This window comes from Odontesthes bonariensis, chromosome 9 (assembly GCF_027942865.1).
Source record: "Odontesthes bonariensis isolate fOdoBon6 chromosome 9, fOdoBon6.hap1, whole genome shotgun sequence".
NCBI classification, from domain to species: domain Eukaryota; kingdom Metazoa; phylum Chordata; class Actinopteri; order Atheriniformes; family Atherinopsidae; genus Odontesthes; species Odontesthes bonariensis.
This window is the reverse complement of record NC_134514.1, coordinates 20,310,718-20,327,414: the sequence shown is the minus strand read 5'-3', so window position 1 is coordinate 20,327,414 and position 16,697 is coordinate 20,310,718. Positions and strand designations below refer to the sequence as shown.

At 40.8% G+C, this 16,697-nt stretch overlaps 2 protein-coding genes across 4 annotated transcripts; one reads left to right on the top strand and one right to left on the bottom strand.

Moving 5' to 3' along the window:
* Positions 1-10,963: 10,963 nt before the first annotated feature.
* bloc1s3 (biogenesis of lysosomal organelles complex-1, subunit 3) lies at positions 10,964-13,269 on the bottom strand. Of its 2 annotated transcripts, none has more exons than XM_075474429.1 (5): positions 13,207-13,269; positions 12,851-12,982; positions 12,542-12,728; positions 11,882-11,982; positions 10,964-11,622 (listed from the first exon to the last, which is right to left on the bottom strand). In XM_075474429.1, exons 2-5 carry the CDS (start codon positions 12,923-12,925, stop codon positions 11,437-11,439), a joined length of 549 nt encoding a protein of 182 aa, XP_075330544.1. In that variant the 5' UTR covers positions 12,926-12,982; positions 13,207-13,269; the 3' UTR covers positions 10,964-11,436. The 2 variants fall into 2 exon arrangements, with proteins under 2 accessions (XP_075330544.1, XP_075330543.1); XM_075474428.1 differs by having other exon boundaries at positions 12,867-12,982.
* A 275-nt stretch (positions 13,270-13,544) lies between these two features.
* trappc6bl (trafficking protein particle complex subunit 6B, like) lies at positions 13,545-16,697 on the top strand. Of its 2 annotated transcripts, none has more exons than XM_075474426.1 (7): positions 13,545-13,641; positions 13,924-14,020; positions 14,348-14,415; positions 14,515-14,632; positions 14,772-14,855; positions 15,014-15,107; positions 15,296-16,697. In XM_075474426.1, exons 2-7 carry the CDS (start codon positions 13,925-13,927, stop codon positions 15,325-15,327), a joined length of 492 nt encoding a protein of 163 aa, XP_075330541.1. In that variant the 5' UTR covers positions 13,545-13,641; position 13,924; the 3' UTR covers positions 15,328-16,697. The 2 variants fall into 2 exon arrangements, with proteins under 2 accessions (XP_075330541.1, XP_075330542.1); XM_075474427.1 differs by having other exon boundaries at positions 13,628-13,700.

Below are 16,697 nucleotides of genomic sequence, written 5' to 3'. Positions count from 1 at the left end.
TATTCCCCGTGATGTGTCTAGGTATTGTAGGCCCGGGAGATCTCCATCTATTTTTGCTGCCTCCAGTTCCATGAGGAGATCGCTTAACTCATGGAGTTTTGGATAATCCCTGTTGGAGATTTTTGGAAAGCTATTGATACGTTGGAAAAGTGCCTCTTCGATCACTTCGGGAGCTCCGTAAAATGTATCCAGTCTATCCCATATCATCCTGAGTCCTCTATCTGGGAAATTAATATGGACGGCCCTGATCCGTTTAGCGTGCTCAGCTGACTCTTTCCCTAGCCACTTAACCAGTAAGTCCATTTCCTCACTGGACGTCAAATCTAGACCTTTGACGGTACTCCCAAAGGACCGTTTCCATGCTTTGTAGCTATATGGTTGGTCATTGAATTGGATCAAGCCTGTAGTGACTAGTTCCCGTCGAGCCAAATATCTGACAAAGTCAGTCATGTTTGCTTGGTCTTGATGGGCATGTTGAGATGTGTGGCTGGGCATGAAGGAAAGAGGAGGACCGTAGTTTTCTCCACGTGTGCGACAATCATCTTGTATACTACTAGAGTAGTGACACGTATCTGGAGCAGGCTGTAGCTGCTGGGCTGTTACTGCTTGGTTAGGTGTTGCAGGGTAAAAGTCAGCGTCGGCTTGCCTGTGCTCTGTTTTGCAGTGCGAGGTTTTGTTAGGGTACGCTGATGCTGGTTTTGCATGTAACTGTCTATTCTCATCTTGATAGAGCTGATGCAGTGCTGGTGCAAACTGTACTCTGTTTTCCTCTTTGGCCTGTTCAGCAACATATTCTTTGGTGCGCTCCATGGGGTCATAGGAGGTAGCAGATAGTTGGTCTGATTGAAGCTTCAAGTGGCTTCGATCGCCTCCATCGACAGCTGCCTCTAAGACCTCTGCTTCAGCTACAGCTGCAGCCGTTTCTTGCTCTAATGATAACATGTTCATCGTTGCTTCTAGTTGTGCTTTTTCCACCTTCAGGGCCATTTCCTTCTTTGCATAAGGTAGGCGTGCCTTGGCTGCCTCAGCTTTTGCACGAGCCGCAGCGGCAGCAGCTCCGGTGGAAGAAGCCTTGGTCCTTTTTGAAGAACATGAGGCGTAGGATCTGGTCCGTAATGTGCCTTCTTTCTTTTCCATTTTCAGTTTCCAGCATAAACTGCTTTATCTTCTGCGCTGAAGACGTCGTTTCACTGTGCCGCCCTCGTTATATGTTCCGAATATAACTCGGCAGTAAGATAAACACCTTTCGTTCATCAAGACTCTGAAGACCGTGATCAGTTTGTCCACAGGTTTATTGACTTGAAAAAGGGTGAAACTGAGAACAGACAAAAAAGAAACATGCTTATAAAATGTACTTCTTATACAGTATATAGTCTTGGTAATACACTGTACCATACTTTTATCAGAAATCAAATTACTCTCTCTTTAACCTTTTAACTTCTTCATGCTTACAAATGAACTGCTTATTTATTGTTAAATCTATCAAAAAAGTAACTTGTTGAGTTTAAATGTGTTCTCACTCACACTGTTTACTATCTTATAAACATGAGATAAACTTAAAATGAATCTGTGAATCAGCTAAGTTGCCATTTTACGTACCCACATTCACAGAAATAATATTGTCCTCCAATCCACAAACAACTCTTAAAAATGACAAATAATTCACTATAATTCAACAAAAGAACACATGATGATATTACATACCGACGATGCTTCATAAGGCATGAGATGTAGGCAGATGTCTTTAGATGAAAATGGTCAGCTGGACTAGCTGTTTTACTGCCATGTGCTTGCACTTCCTGTTTCTCTTAAAGGGCCAGTACTAACAAATGAAACAATGAATTGAACATGCAAAGACATACTAACTAAAATACGATAACAGAACATCAATAAAAAGATTAGAAAAAGCCACTGTCTGTGCAGCCATACCTCTTAAATGTGACCGTCAGACATTAGATGTGATGACACTGTCCCGTCTCTCCCATTATATTCAGCTTACCTGAGACCTGGAGACAGAACAAAGTGGCACACTTCTGGTGCTCACAGACACTGACAATTTTTCAAAACCGATAAGACTCCAAACACTTTTCAAATGCTCAGGGAATTCAGGACAGAAGTACGTAAACATGACATTTCCATATCTCATACCTGTGTGTAGAGTCCTGTTCCTCCTTCGTATGTTGGAGCTGTTTCTAATCCTCACCACGCAAGGGAAGAGGTCTGGATAACTGGATAAACATAAATATCAAATCCGAGGCTCATTTTCAAGCATCTTTGTTTCGGTTGTGTGATGCTATGTATTTGCATACGCTGAATGACAAATTACAATTTAATCAGGCGCACATATATCAGGCGTGTCATAAATAACAGTGCCTACATGTTTCTATCTTCTGGAGCCACATGAATACTGTTTTACGTCTTAGTGAAGATCTGGGACGTAACTTGGAATTCATAAGGCAACAGTAGGGTATTCATTTTAACTTTATTGTCATGTCACCAAACTGGAGCAAAACTGTAAAGAGAGACGGAATGAAAATCAGATGCAGTAGCTTTTAATGATAGTTTGAAAATATTTCAACAAAGCAAACATATAAACAATAATTGATATGATAACATACAAATGGTTTCATTATTCATTGTATTAAAAAAGAAATTCCCTGGTAGAACATTTTACAACTAAATACAGGCGACGGATCAGTCACATGACTGGGTATAAAATATGCATCTCAGAGAGACTTGCCAGCCAGATGCTGAAAAAGGGATTATGTTTATGAAACAGACAATCTTAGTCAAAATCCTACAATTGTCATTAAAAGATGCACATAATATGCACAGGCATGCCTTTAGTCCACACCTGACACCTCGGTCAAGTCTTTTCCTCGGTTTCCACACACTTCCAGAATGTTGTTAAAGCTAGGGGAGTCTGAGACATCTCAAACCTTTTTAAACATGTTGCGTTCATTAAATTCAAAGTGATCAAAAAACAATACCATATCGCAGTTTTCACATTTGATAACATTTGACCTTTGTTTTGAACTTATTTTCTATCAAGTAAAAGCTTCAGATTATCTCAAGTCATAGCATTCTTCTCTACCCTCTATTTTACACATTGTAAAAGTAAGTATACCATCAATCCATCCATCAAGCCATCTTCTACACCCACTTAATCCAATCGGGTGAACAGTTTCAGCTATTCTTTTAATAAATATGTTCACTATTTTACAAACTATTATGTTCAAATAAACATTACATTCACATTTAATTCCATGTAATTTATGTTAAACATGCCATCGAAAAGTCAGTGTGCCTGTAGATCTATCACCAAAGGCTGATGTGGTGAGTTATCGGCTATTACATTCTGCAGTGCATGTTTTACCAACTTTAGCCATGACTGAAGAGGAGATTGTGCCTATACTAGAGGGACAGGAACCAACCGCAGGTGAAGAAAATACAAGCGTTTGAGAGTAAAATTGCCACTCAAGTATCACTATCGGTTTGGTGTGTGATCTGAGCTCTCAGGCCATTTACTGCATACTACTGTATCTCATACTAATAGAGCAATAGAAATCTAATTAGAGGCAGACCCTTAGGAAAAGAGGGGCAGGAAGGAGTCAAGTGGGTTGCTCCATGCCCCTAAATGATCTGATTTAACGGTGGTGGAAAATAATGGAAGAAAAAAAAGCTGCTGCAGGGTCTTTCTGTGATATTTTGGCCAAAACATGTCACAGACATTTCATTAACATCTCGGTAAATTGTGTCTGCTTATAAAAAAAGGGGCATTATATGTCGTTATTTAACCTAATGTGCAATCAGGTTAAAATAATATTGGGTTTCAGTGAGAGGCCATAACATATAGATCTTTATTTGGCCAATCTTGACTACTCACATGTTTTTTTTTTTGTGTGTGTATTATTTGTGGCTTTTAGCTCGTGTCGCTATATGGAGATTTGCAGGGCATTTGCCTATGCTTCTTTGCTAATAATGAGCTTTAAATCTACGAGGACATGGAATTAAAAATGAAAATTATAAGAACATCGGTGCAAACAATTCTAACTTAAAGAGCACAACATGACTCCGAATTCTGTTAGGGTTTTTCTGTAGAATGACAATTTAGGAAAATAAATGGGAAGCGAAAGAGACCCATTGTGCTCAAAGTTGGCAGAATTGAAGGACCAAAAACAGCAACAACTCAACCGAGAGCACCTTACATCTCAGATTGTTCCGCATATTTCTGAGACTGTCCCAAAGCAGCAGCAAAACGCCATCCCTAGACTTCATCCCTGAACGCTTTTTCTCCTCCCCTTGAGATGAGACTCAGCAGAGATGAGTCGCCTGCAAACTTGACAATAGCATTGTGTGAGTGGGTGGAGGTGCGGTGATGTGTGTAAAGGGTCTAAAGTGGGAGGCTCAGTACACAGCCCTGTAGGGAACTGGTGCTTAGCCATAGAATAGATGGGGCCTACTTTATCTGTCTGAGAACAGAAAATCCTGTCTATTAGTTTGGTGGGCACTCTTGGAATGATGGTGTTAAAAGCCGAGCTCAAGTCTACAAACAGCAGTCTCAAATAGCTCCCTAGGCGTTCAAGATTTTCTCTTTTGATCAACCAGATTAAACTTGATTTGCTTGGTGCTGTTGTTCCCTTAAGCTCCTCTGGGTTTTTTTTCTCCTTCTTTATAATTTTGGTTTGTCAGTGAAATGCATTCTATTTCCATGCTGTCTTGAATGTGGCAGAAAACAAGGTCATCAGCCACAGTGGAGCTCTTCTCAAGCTGTTGCTTTGGCAGACCTGGGCCGTGGTGTGCAGGGATGTTCAGCCAGCCATATAAACTAACAGTCTGTCCTCAGGCATCCCATGAGACTGCCTTTGACCGAGCTAATATGGGTGCTGCTCTCTGCGCGCTCACACTGGCACAGATCACCTAAAACACCTCAAAAGCATGATCTATTCTGATTTGATAATGCAGTGTGTTTTTCCTCTCTTTTTTGCTCTCTCTGCCCTTTGTTCTCTCAGTAGCACAGATAGTTATGCTCCCTCTCTTCGGTGCCCTGGTGCATTGTTTGCCTTGGTCCTATTTTAGCATTTAGTTTGTTTGCCAGCTCAAGCACGAACCCCTTCCTTTACTGCGAGCCTCAAGCCACTGTCACTAGAACAAGAAAAGATGTTTTATGTAGACAATAATATAATGTCCTACTTGCCTGTTGAGTGTAACAATTCCCCCCGGAAGCGCAAGCAGCCTTAAAGGAGAATGTTCAATGTGTCACACATTTTTTCTTCTTTTATCTTTTTCTTCTTTTCTTTTTTTGTTAAGTTCCTGCTCATTTTTTCTACAACATGTATGGAATTACAAATGTTGGATGATGTTCAATAACCTTTTTTATTTTGCTAATAAATCACAGAAATGACACAAAAGTATTTTATTTATTCATGTATTTCCATTCTGGCTTTGTAAAACATACAAAACAAAAAAATGTTTCATGTTTCCTTACATGACATGGGGGACATATTATGGAATCACCTGGTGACTGGCATTTCTAAAGCAAATACTTAGACAAGTCTATCTATTAAAATGAGTCTTTGGCTAATAAATTCATTTGGTAAATTAGTGGAAGTCAGTGGAAACAATGGAAAGGATTATGAAACTCTTTCAAGAAGGTCATGCAACTCGGAGTATAGTAGAAGATATTGGTTGTTCCCAGTCAGCTGTGTCTCAAATTTGGAGCAAGTACAAACAAAAATGGGGAGGCTGTTAAAGGGAGGCAAACAAGTTGATCAAAGAAGACATCAAAGTGTCTTAAGACAGAAAAACCCAAACCAATATGCTTAACCCTAACCCTAACCCCAAAGAAAATGCACAACAAAAGAATTTTGCAGAACCAACAGTCAGTGTTTGTGTTCAGACAGTAAGAAACCGGCTGAAGGAAACAGTATTTACAGCCAGGAAAGTCAAACATAAACCATCACTTACGCCGAATCTATCTATAATGTACTAAATCTATACACATTTCTTGCTGCCACAATATATCTTACAGTTTGCTCACAAACTGAAGTGCATTACTCACTGGGAGAAATTTCACAATAACAAAAAACCGAATGTAGTAAGTCATTGAATTGTTTACTCATTCGTTATGGTATATTTACCTCGGAGAGTCTCTCATTCAAAATGATCCCAAAACAGATAGTTTGATAATTGATACAATGGCATTTGGGATCACGGGAGTTGATTACATTCATCTGCACATTTGAATGGAAAAAAAACTGTCTGTGACGCAGGCAGAAATCCAGCCTGACCTCACTGAATTTAATTACTTGTGTGCAGTTTCTGAAAACAGCCTTTTGTAACGGAGGCCCATTGTGTGCACAGTCTTCTCCATTTTCTCGATTACAAGGTTGACAAGTCCCCTAAAGGTGGGAGATTCGACATGCACGTCATCGTTAAGACTGTAAAAAAATCCGCACTATTGTTATTCTTCCGGTGAATTTGAGCCCCTCGGGTTTATTCCGAGTACCTAATCAGACTATTTGCCTTTGTTGATCTGTGCGGTACTTCAACTGTATGAGGGGATTTACGTGTAGAGCACAACAAATGCCAGTAATTGACATTCTGTTACATTGTGTCCATGATTTGCAGAATTATGCAAAGTTACCGTGGTTGCAGAAATCATGTTTATGAGCGCGGTCGTGTTTTAAAGGTTTGTATTACACACACTCATGTGCATTTATACTTTGTCATCTCTTTCAGCTGAAGCAGTGGCAAGTAATATAAACCAACTCAATTTAATTTAATTGTGAGGTCGTCATAGCACTGTAATCTTTGGTCAAATCAGTCACTGTCAGTCACTCATTACCAGTAACTGGAGCAGTATTAACACGTATCAGTAAATCAACTCTTTTCTTACTATATTACAAAATACATGAATTCAATGAGAAAACTATGTGTGGCAGAAAAAAGAATAGGAAAAAATAATTCCAAGTATAATTACTCTACGAGTACATGGCATTTGACATCACTGACAGGTCCTTTTTGCTCATTTCAGGAAAGGCGCATCATGGGAGGTTACCCAGTTTAGGCTTAGAAAAGCATAACTATGGGATGTTTTAAGGTAACCTGAGCCATCACGAACTATAAGCTTTATCAAATAGGAAGATTTTAAGCCTAATCTTAAAGGTAGAGAGGGTGTCTGCTTCCTGAACCCAAATTAGCACCCAGTTCCACAGAGAGGGGCCCGATGACCGAAGGCTCTGCCTCCCATTCTACTTTTAGAAACTCTGGGAACCACAAGTAAACCTGCAGTCTGAGAGCGAAAGTTCTCTGTTTGGGAAACATTTCACCGTGAGATCTTTAAGAAATAATGGAGCTCGGTCATTAAGAGCTTTATATGTGAGGAGAAGAATTTTTTTCTGCAGCACTCTGAGACAAGATGTTCCTATTTTTGGCAATATCATGAAGGTGAAAGTCGGCAGTCCCTGAAACCTGTTTTACATGCGAGTCATAGGGCAGATCCTGGTGAAATATAACTCCAAGGTTCCTCACTGTAGTACCAGAAGCCAAGGAAATGCCATCTAGAGTAAGTATACAGCTAGACAAGTTTCTTCCTGTAACATTCAGGTCCAAAGAAAAACAACTTCAGTTCTGTCTGAATTTAGAAGCAGAAAATTCTAGGTCATCCACATCTTTATGTCTTTGAGACATGCTTGGTGTCAAACTCATCAAACAGATCATTTCTGGGTAAATTATCACAAAGTTGAGCTGAACTTAAGACATAAAATGGAGATTGAATATAGGTCGATAGCTAACAGTTCTGTTTTATGGACAGGTCCCAATCAACATCAAAGGTCCTTTTCATCTTAAAGGGCCCTCATGCACCACAACCTCCTCGCCCTGAGGCCTCTCTGTTGCCGTTTTTGCCAGACTTAAGACAAGAGATGACTCCGTGACCATCTAACTGAGGAAAACGGGCTCACTGGGTCTCTCTTTTCTTTAAAAACCTTTCTACTTCCTGCATATCTTGGTTTGAATTGAATTGAATTGGATTGGACTGTGAGCGTTCCTCACACTCTCTGTAACATTCACCAATGGACACACAAACACACACACACTCAGGAACTCCGGAGCCACCTATATATGACCCATATATGTGAGCTCCTGTCCATGTTGTTTATGTGGTGTGTGAGATCATCAGCGAAGGGGTTTGCCAAGCTATAATGCAACATGCCAAGATATTCATGGCAATCTCTGAAGATTTCAACCACACCTCTTTCTGCTGTCCGATTGGTTTGTTCCTGATGATAACATTTTAGATTTCGATTTTTGTTTGCTGTCGAGAGAAGAGAATGACATTTTCCCATTTCTAATACTATTGTAGCATTGTTCTATGCTACATACAAAGACTTTGGTGTGTTAAGAGGATGTTGGCACGATATAATCATTTCATGATTTTGTTCTGCTCTTTTATCTTTCATTTAAATTTCATGCAATTGTTTCTTGTTTGTTCATCTGTAGCCTGTTACACTGCGCTGCGGCCGCCTTGGCAAATTTTTTTTAATCTCAATGAGACATTTCTGGTTAGATAAATTGGAGTAGAGTTGATTTTCTTTGTCAGTGACGAGATCCAGGCTGCAGTTTTAATGGTGTTTTCAGTGTTTGCCCTCGTTCACTCATTAAGCCCTCGAAGCCTGGAGCTCAGTCAGCACAGCTGGGACTGATGGATGCACACACATTAACACACACGTCACACATGCACACGCCAAATATCTAAGGGGTGCGAGAAATGCTTGTTTAGCTGCAAACCTTGTTCCTCAAATGAAGATTGCAGATTTTCATGTCGCTACAGACTTAATATGCTGATGCAATTTGCATCCCATTAAGAGTCCCTGATCAGCTGATTAATTGCTTCTTTAAACCCCTCCTCCACTTCTCACCATCCACCCCGGGTTTCTGTGTGGCAAAAGGGGGCAACGGGTAATTATTCAAGGGGCCTTGAAACGTTTTTTAGTGGAGGTTTTAAAACACATCAGAAGGTGAGAGGAAAAAACTGACCAGCAAGGAACACTGTTGTCGCATAAACACGCAGCAGATGTATGCATGCTGTTATATGCACGCTGTTGCCAGGGAAATGTGTTGCATACAGTTTACAGCAGTACTGCAATGAAAAAATATCTCACCACATTTGAGGTTCAGATGTTCCCCACACAGAGTGAGGGAGTTTCCCCATGACCTGCAAAGACTTGAGCCTCACTTCTGTCCCTCAGCACCGCCTATGACGAGGTGTCAGTAAATCTCTAAAATAAAGGCTCTCTGCTCCTCTGTATGCTATAAACAGGACATATGCTAATCAGAGCTGCACTGTGTGTCAATCTGCTCTTTTTAGCTGGATTTCTACAAACTGAACAGTGAACACTGATGAAGAAGTGGATTAGATTCACTTGACAGTCACTAATTTCTTTTCTTGCTCACAAATACTAAGTGGCACAACCTTACAACAGCGATAATTAGACACCCATACGAGGTCACTTGTGACACAGAAGGCCTCCTCACCCCTTCTGTGACATTCCCCAATGGGCACACCGACACACACAGGAATTAGTAGCCAGCTATATATGACCTGACACAGTGGCTGGGTAGCTCAGCAGCTTCTTGGCCTTGTGTAACACTCTGTGCTGTTAGATGCACAATAAAACAAACCAGCATCCCTTCATTCTCTCATTTTATTACAGACTTGTGAGCCTCAGTAGCGCCAGCAGAAGAGCACACTGAAGATTTAAACTCCAAGAGACGAGTGTTGCCACTAATCTTCCCTAAAACTATTTGGAACGGCTTGTACCGTGGATTTCATACCGTCGCAACTGCGGTTGAAAGTGTCTTTTACTGCTTTGAAGTTTGGAAGGTTTGCAGGCTTACAAATGGAGCCCATACTGGAACCGACAGAGGAAGGAGAAACAGTGGAGAGGTAATCAGATGTGTATCATATTTCACATTAACTTTTTTTCCCTCATATCTTTCAGAGTCAGTCATCCTAAAAATTTTAAAAGCAAATTTCATCATATTTTTTTTATGAGAAAGAGTGACAGGATAAATTGAGCATGTAACTTTAAGATCAGTTAAAAGTGTCTCACACCTAATGTTACATTAGACATATTACACCTGCTCAAGCACAGGCAGACTATGACATTTTGTGCAGATTGGAAAGCGAGTGTTAATGTTGGAAAAAAGAAAGAAGACAAATTAAGGAAAAAACAGAGAGCAGAGTTGTAAGGTTTTTGTGGTCTCGTGACGGACTTCTGTGATGAATGCAGCAATGGCGCCATCAGGTGGCAGATATGTCACTAAACTCAATCCTCGGATTTTGGGTTTAAATTGGATCGACACATTGAATAAAGAGGCGGTGCATCTCTCTCTTTCAGGCGGCTAATCCTCAAAGTGCGGGTCCGAAGTCGGAGAGATACAAAATTGACCCTGACCACCTGCTTGCGATGGTGGGTGTCGTGGGCGACCTTCTCAACCTGCTGGGAGTGGTGCTGGTGCACGTCTACACCTCTGTGTAACATGTCTACAAACACATGTACTAATGGGATGGGTTTATGACCTCTTGCACAACTTTTTGGTGTTGTTGGTTGTTCTTTGCAGATATTAAGTTACTTTCTATCAGTCTGAAGCAACTGTCCTTTGTACGTGTTTGTACCTGTATCAGCCTGATTCCATTACCTGCTCAAAATGAGACCCATGCTGAGTATTTTGTTGATTTCATGTAGTTTGACAGACTACTAAACATGGCTCATTTCTCTATCAGTACTGTGTTTATTTGCAGGTTCAGTCAGCTCAGTAGATTATGGATGCGATCCAAAATAATTCAAAGTAAAATTCTGGACACACTACAAAATATATCATATACAGCATATTTAAAAAGACACATATGCACACATTTGAGGGCATTGTGGCAATCAAGGGCACCATTCAGACCTCCGAGAGTTAAATTTTCTTTACTTTTTTTGTGAAAAACATAAACAAGAGCATGAAACCTGCACAAATGTACTTCCTTGACCCATCACAGAGGGCCAGAAAACAAAAAAACAAACAAACCTGAAAGAGTAATTTGTGTTAAAAAAAAAAAAACTGGCAACTGTGTTTTATGAAACAATGTTAAGATACATTAATTAACACAGGAACGGCAGGAAAATCAAAAAGCAAGAGATGACTAAATGTGCATATTTTCCCTAAACTCAGTGTCGGAAATATCCCCAAATATTTATAAGTAACATGCACAGACTCTCAGTGATCGACAAACACACAAGTAGTGACCGTTAAATATACTTTTTGTTTAAATACAATGGAGCAGTTTGTAGTTCCATAAGTACGGTTAACACGCGGTTTGAAAGAATACTCATAGCTTTAAAACGCCATGTTGCGTTTGTTTGAATGAGTATTTTATGTATTTCTTCAAGGTACAGGAGCGGTACAGTTATTGGGATTGTGGATGTTAATATCGGGCAGTATTTGACAGCTGGTGATGATGTCCATCTTTTCGGACACAGCCTTCAGATCATCCAGTATCAATCTGATGCTGTGGGATGCGTTGATGATGGCGCTCTGGGATGCGTTCAGCTGAGCCGTTGCACTGCGCACCTGTTTTTGCAAACGCAGTCAAACTATAAAACTACTGATACAAGGGAATTTACTCTTTCAACTCAGGTGAAAAGACATATCTTACAGTACTATTTCAGAATTAAAAAAAAATAATTTTCCTGAATGTGAAACACACAGCTCAACTTTAAAAAAAAAAAACTTGAATTACTAGTGGCTTCTGTAGTCGGGTTCGCAAATAGAGCATTTTTATACGTCATATAATTCTTACATAGTATATCTTCACATAAACACAACATACCTCCCTGCTGGCGCTGCCATAAACGTGCTGCATCATTTGTCCCACATCAGAATACAGTCGGCCATTAGACTCCTGCAGCTTCTGTTGTAAAAGAGTTTCACCTGCAGACAGAATGACAGAAATCAACTGGGCTGGTCGCCGATTTCAGTTATGCACTTTATTTTGAAAAATTCTCAACTCTAGTCTGGTGTGGCGACTGAACTTTTTTTTTTTTGTTAGCCTTAACATAAGTCTGTGCAACCTGCTGTTAAAACAAAAAGTCCACATTTTAATCAATTACCATTTTTAGTGGAATGGAGTCGGCTTCATTCATTTGTACGGTCACTCATATAGTCATACGAGCCCGCAAATACTGAAACGCCACTGAATGCAAGGAACAAAAAGCTACTAGGTGGATCTTTGCTTTGACTGTGCTGCCCCAAGTTAAAATCCCAATGAAATCAAATTTGATGTTAAAGTCAGTTTTTCCCTCCCGTTGTCACTGACGCATCAGTACCTGTCACAACCATGACAAAAAATTTCACTTTTTCTTTTTTTTTTGGTAGGTTTGACTCCCTAAACCTCAGTTTCCTAACAAAGCATGTAAACACCACATGGTAAAATAGCACTTTTTGCCATTTCATGGAAACTCTACGGGTCTGCATTGTCAGCATTCCTCACCATGTGGCCTGTGTGAAGGGCTTGGTCTGTCCTCCACTATGGATTGTATATCAGGGTGGTCTCTGACCACAATAAGAGGAGGCAGGTCTCTCTTGAGTATCTGCGTGTTCTCCTGGCTCAATACAGATGCTCCGATCGCCTGCTCCAGCTCACCCTCGCTGTCTGTTTCAGATGCCTCACCTGGAACCTGAGAGCATCCACAAACATATTCAAAGGTGTATTCACGACAAGAAGGGTGCAGTCAAGTGCCTGGTGTTTATAGAGTCATTTTTTAAAAATCTTTTTCACTCTATTAAAACACACACACACTTGCAAACAAGACAACCTTGGCTCCGACGGCGGCAGTCTGGGGAGCAGACAGTGAGGTAATATAGACTTCATCATCGGAGTCCGTTTCAGACGCCTCGCCCTGCACCACTATCGGGTATCTGGTGGACATGACTGAAAAACGCAAACATACACAAACGAAACGACAGCTCGGTCAGTCACACACACGCTATTTCTGGACTGTAAATAACAGCGACACAGATAGGCCACTTTGGAACACAATATGTCCTTATTTTCTCCTTTTCTAAGTTAACTCAGCTACAAACTGTCATGTAATACTTTACGTAAAACACAATATAATGATGTATGCGCTGAAATGAATGCAAAAAGTGCCAAACCTTCCCTGTACTAAGACAAACACAAATCACATGAGCAACAAGGAAGTCGCTTCCGGGCAAACCAATCCGATCTGTGACCTTGCGTCATGTGACAAATACGTAACGTACTCCAATTGGCTCCCAACAAATCCTACACGCAAGAGAATGTTTGTAGTATAAACCGGCATACGCTGAAATTTAATTAGCTGTCTAACGGGAAGGCGATATGTTAAACTACAAGGTGTGTTGCTGTCTGATACTTGAGAACAGGAATTTCACTGGATGTATGTTTACTTTGTATGTCATTGGCTGTTGTTCAGATGCTCTATCCATGTTGGCCATTCTAGATGGGTAACTCCTCTTAACCCCGCCTGCGTGGATTTCAGGGAGTGAACTGGTGTCAATATCGAGTGTTACCGGAGAAGCAGGCTGTTCCGATAACAACTATTTTAACAGGTATGATAGTCATAACGGCCCGTTGAATTTATAGGGATATGGCATCTTTTTTTTGACATGTGCGTTGGCTTTACCTTGTTTTCTTAAATATGCTGAGAAATAAACCCAAGTTGTAAGGCTTGCTCTGTGTGTCCAGGAAACAAAGCTAGCTATCTGGCGCTAGCCATATTTGGCTAGCTTACGTTAAGAAGTGACAGTTTTCATATTTTACTGTTGATTCGTGTTCTGTAGCTTTACATTCGTGTTGTGCTGGGCTTTATTTAACTTCTGCGTGTGTTTCAGAATGGCTGACGAGTCCTTGTTTGACTTTCTCCATATGGAGATCGTGTCGCATGTTTACAAAGAGCAGCAATCCAGTAAAGGAGAGATGGACAACAAGGTGTGTTCAACAAATATATGCTTTATTCAGTAAGCTTTACACTGATATACCAAAGAACCTTAGCTTTGAGCCAGACTGTGTCCTAGAATCAAAACACTTGTCATCTCCATCCATCGCTAACATGCTAACTAATATTTGTAGTTTCCAATAAATGTCAGGTAATAACAATTGGCATGTGTTTCTCCTCTATCCAGTTTTCAGAATACATCTTGCCTGGCACATTGCAGTGTTTTAGCTTAAACAAAACACCTTTTACACCACACGCTGTGCTTGCATTTGAAGTCTGTGCAGAAAATAAAATGAGACGCTTGTATTTCTTCTCCTCAGGACAGAGCTGTGTGTATTTCTGTCTTGGAAGGCATGGGCTTCAGGGTCGGACAAGGACTCATCGAGAGGTAGTCGATGGTAGTTGCATGCAGTACTGGACTGGAAACGGTAAATGCTGTGAGACGTGCGTTTTCCCTAACTGTAAGTTTGTGGCTTGATGTCTGCAGGTTGACCAGGGACTCCCCCAGCTTTAAGGATGAGTTGGATGTAATGAAGTTTATCTGTAAAGACTTCTGGACTAAGGTGTTCAGGAGGCAAGTTGACAACCTCAGAACAAACCATCAGGTAAAAATAAAAAATATCTTCCTCTGACACTGAGAAATCTGTTGTCACACATCTAGAAAAAAACCCCTGGAGGTCAAAGACTCCACAGGGAACTTTTAAATGATGACTCTCTTATTACTTCTGTGCTTTCCCTCCACAGGGTACTTATGTTCTTCAGGATAACAAGTTTGTTCTCCTCACTCAGCTCTCGAGTGGAAAACAGTACCTAGATCAGGCTCCCAAGGTATGCAGCCGCCTCTTGCGCTCTTCTGCTGTCGGGTGGAGAGCTAGAAGAAGCATGGACTGAATCATTTGTATTCTGTTATACAGCCAAAGAAATCCGAAATTCACCTCTTTGCACTTGGTGCTAATTTGTCTCTTGTGTGTCCCCCTTTGTGTCAGTACCTTGCTTTCTCGTGTGGTGTGGTGAGAGGGGCCATATCTAACCTCGGCCTGGAGAGTGTGGTGACAGCAGAGGTCTCCGCCATGCCGTCCTGTAAGTGAAACTGGAAAACCAGTCCAAGATTTCTTTTCTTATGGGAAGGAATGACATGCCATAGCAGGCTCACTGGCTACCAGTAGTTGCCAATCCGTTGTTACTTGTGAGGCGTGGGTGCTTGTGGGATTGGCTAATTCTCCTAATTATTTATGTTGTTTTTTTCGTTCATATTTTTGTCTCAACAGGTAAGTTCCAGGTGGTCATCCAGAAGTTGTGATCCGATGCTCTCTGCCAGTGTGGCTCTCATGGACAGTGCCAAAACAGAGGATGGTAGTTTGTGCTCTTCCACTGAGCTGCGTGGCGACAGATTGACTCGAGCGCTGGGTGAAATCGGACTACTCGCATCCACAGGTGCCCCTGACAGGCCGGAAAGGGCTAATCAGACTTTTTTTTTTTTTTTGTTTGTCCCTTCTGCATCTTGGTTTTGATTGAGGTTTTTGCTCATTTGAGTTCTGTAATGTATGGTATGAAGCACCCGGCTTTAGTTTGACCTATGTAAGGCGAACCTGGCCCTCAGTGATGTAATGTCTGTCAGTAGATGGGAATATAATCATGTAAATGTGAATGTACAGTAAGTTCACATGGTATTTATTGTAGTTATGTGTTGTAATGTTTATTCTGCCAGTGGACGGGTTTGAGTGGTTAACAACGAGCGTGTGGAAATGAGAGGACAAAAGTTTAAATTAAAAAAAAAAACGGAGGCAGAGCATGAAGGAGGATTATGAATGATATTTCAAATGTACCACTTACTTTGCATTTCTTTTCTGCCTCTGTCCAGACAAGAACAGGTGAGCCTTTGAAAATTGTGGTAAATGTAATTTTTAAGCACCTGCTTCTCTGCAGACACATAAAAAGGCCGTCCGACCAACACAGAAGTGGTTGAAATCCTGTCATGGACAAAATGGAGAAATACTAACGCCTGGTTGGGAGAAGAAACTAAAACTTGAATGTTAAAATGGACGTACGCTGAATTCAAGAAGAACCTCGAAGACTCCACTTAGCAGCACACTGTATTCTAAACTTAGACCGGAGAAGACGTGTCCAAGTCCCAACGCTGCACTCTGCCTTTTGTTCGACTACGTTTAGCAGCTGGATACAGGAGGTCACTTCAATTTCATTCTATAAGTGAAGATTTGTTACATCTTTGGTTCGCGAATTTCCGGCTGATTAAGTTAGGAAGGTTTAATATGTTTCCAGGGCTGAACTCGTCAGCACACGTAGAAGTGGAATCCCTTTTACCTGCTGTATCGCTCTGCTCCTTTTTTTTTTTTTTAAATGGCCATCGTGCACCAGTCACAGAACTAAATTAACAAATGATCCTCTTTTTTTTTTTTTTTTTTTTTCCTGTAGGGCACTAATGTGTCTTTTGTTGTGTAGACAAGTCGTTTTTGGAGTTTTCTCACAGTGAGCTGCAAACCACTGAAATGATTTCATGTTCCATAAACCAATGCTATCTCTGTTTGTATAAATGTTTTCTCCCCCCAAAAAAACGGTGAGGCTGTCAATGTGTGTTTGTGTTATTTATTTTTGCTTTCCTAACGTTTCTCTGTATGAAATAAAAAGGTTACAATACCATCACAAAGACCA

Bases quoted from the DNA above. Each gene is read 5' to 3' on its own strand.
- bloc1s3 (XM_075474428.1), bottom strand. From the start codon at position 12,980: ATGTCCACCAGATACCCGATAGTGGTGCAGGGCGAGGCGTCTGAAACG. The intron at 11,983-12,541 runs GTGAGGAATGCT...TTCTGTCTGCAG, and splicing joins CCCTTCACACAGGCCACATG to GTGAAACTCTTTTACAACAG. The intron at 11,623-11,881 runs GTATGTTGTGTT...TTGCAAAAACAG, and splicing joins ATGGCAGCGCCAGCAGGGAG to GTGCGCAGTGCAACGGCTCA.
- trappc6bl (XM_075474426.1), top strand. From the start codon at position 13,925: ATGGCTGACGAGTCCTTGTTTGACTTTCTCCATATGGAGATCGTGTCG. The intron at 14,021-14,347 runs GTGTGTTCAACA...TCTTCTCCTCAG, and splicing joins AAGGAGAGATGGACAACAAG to GACAGAGCTGTGTGTATTTC. The intron at 14,416-14,514 runs GTAGTCGATGGT...TGATGTCTGCAG, and splicing joins GGACAAGGACTCATCGAGAG to GTTGACCAGGGACTCCCCCA.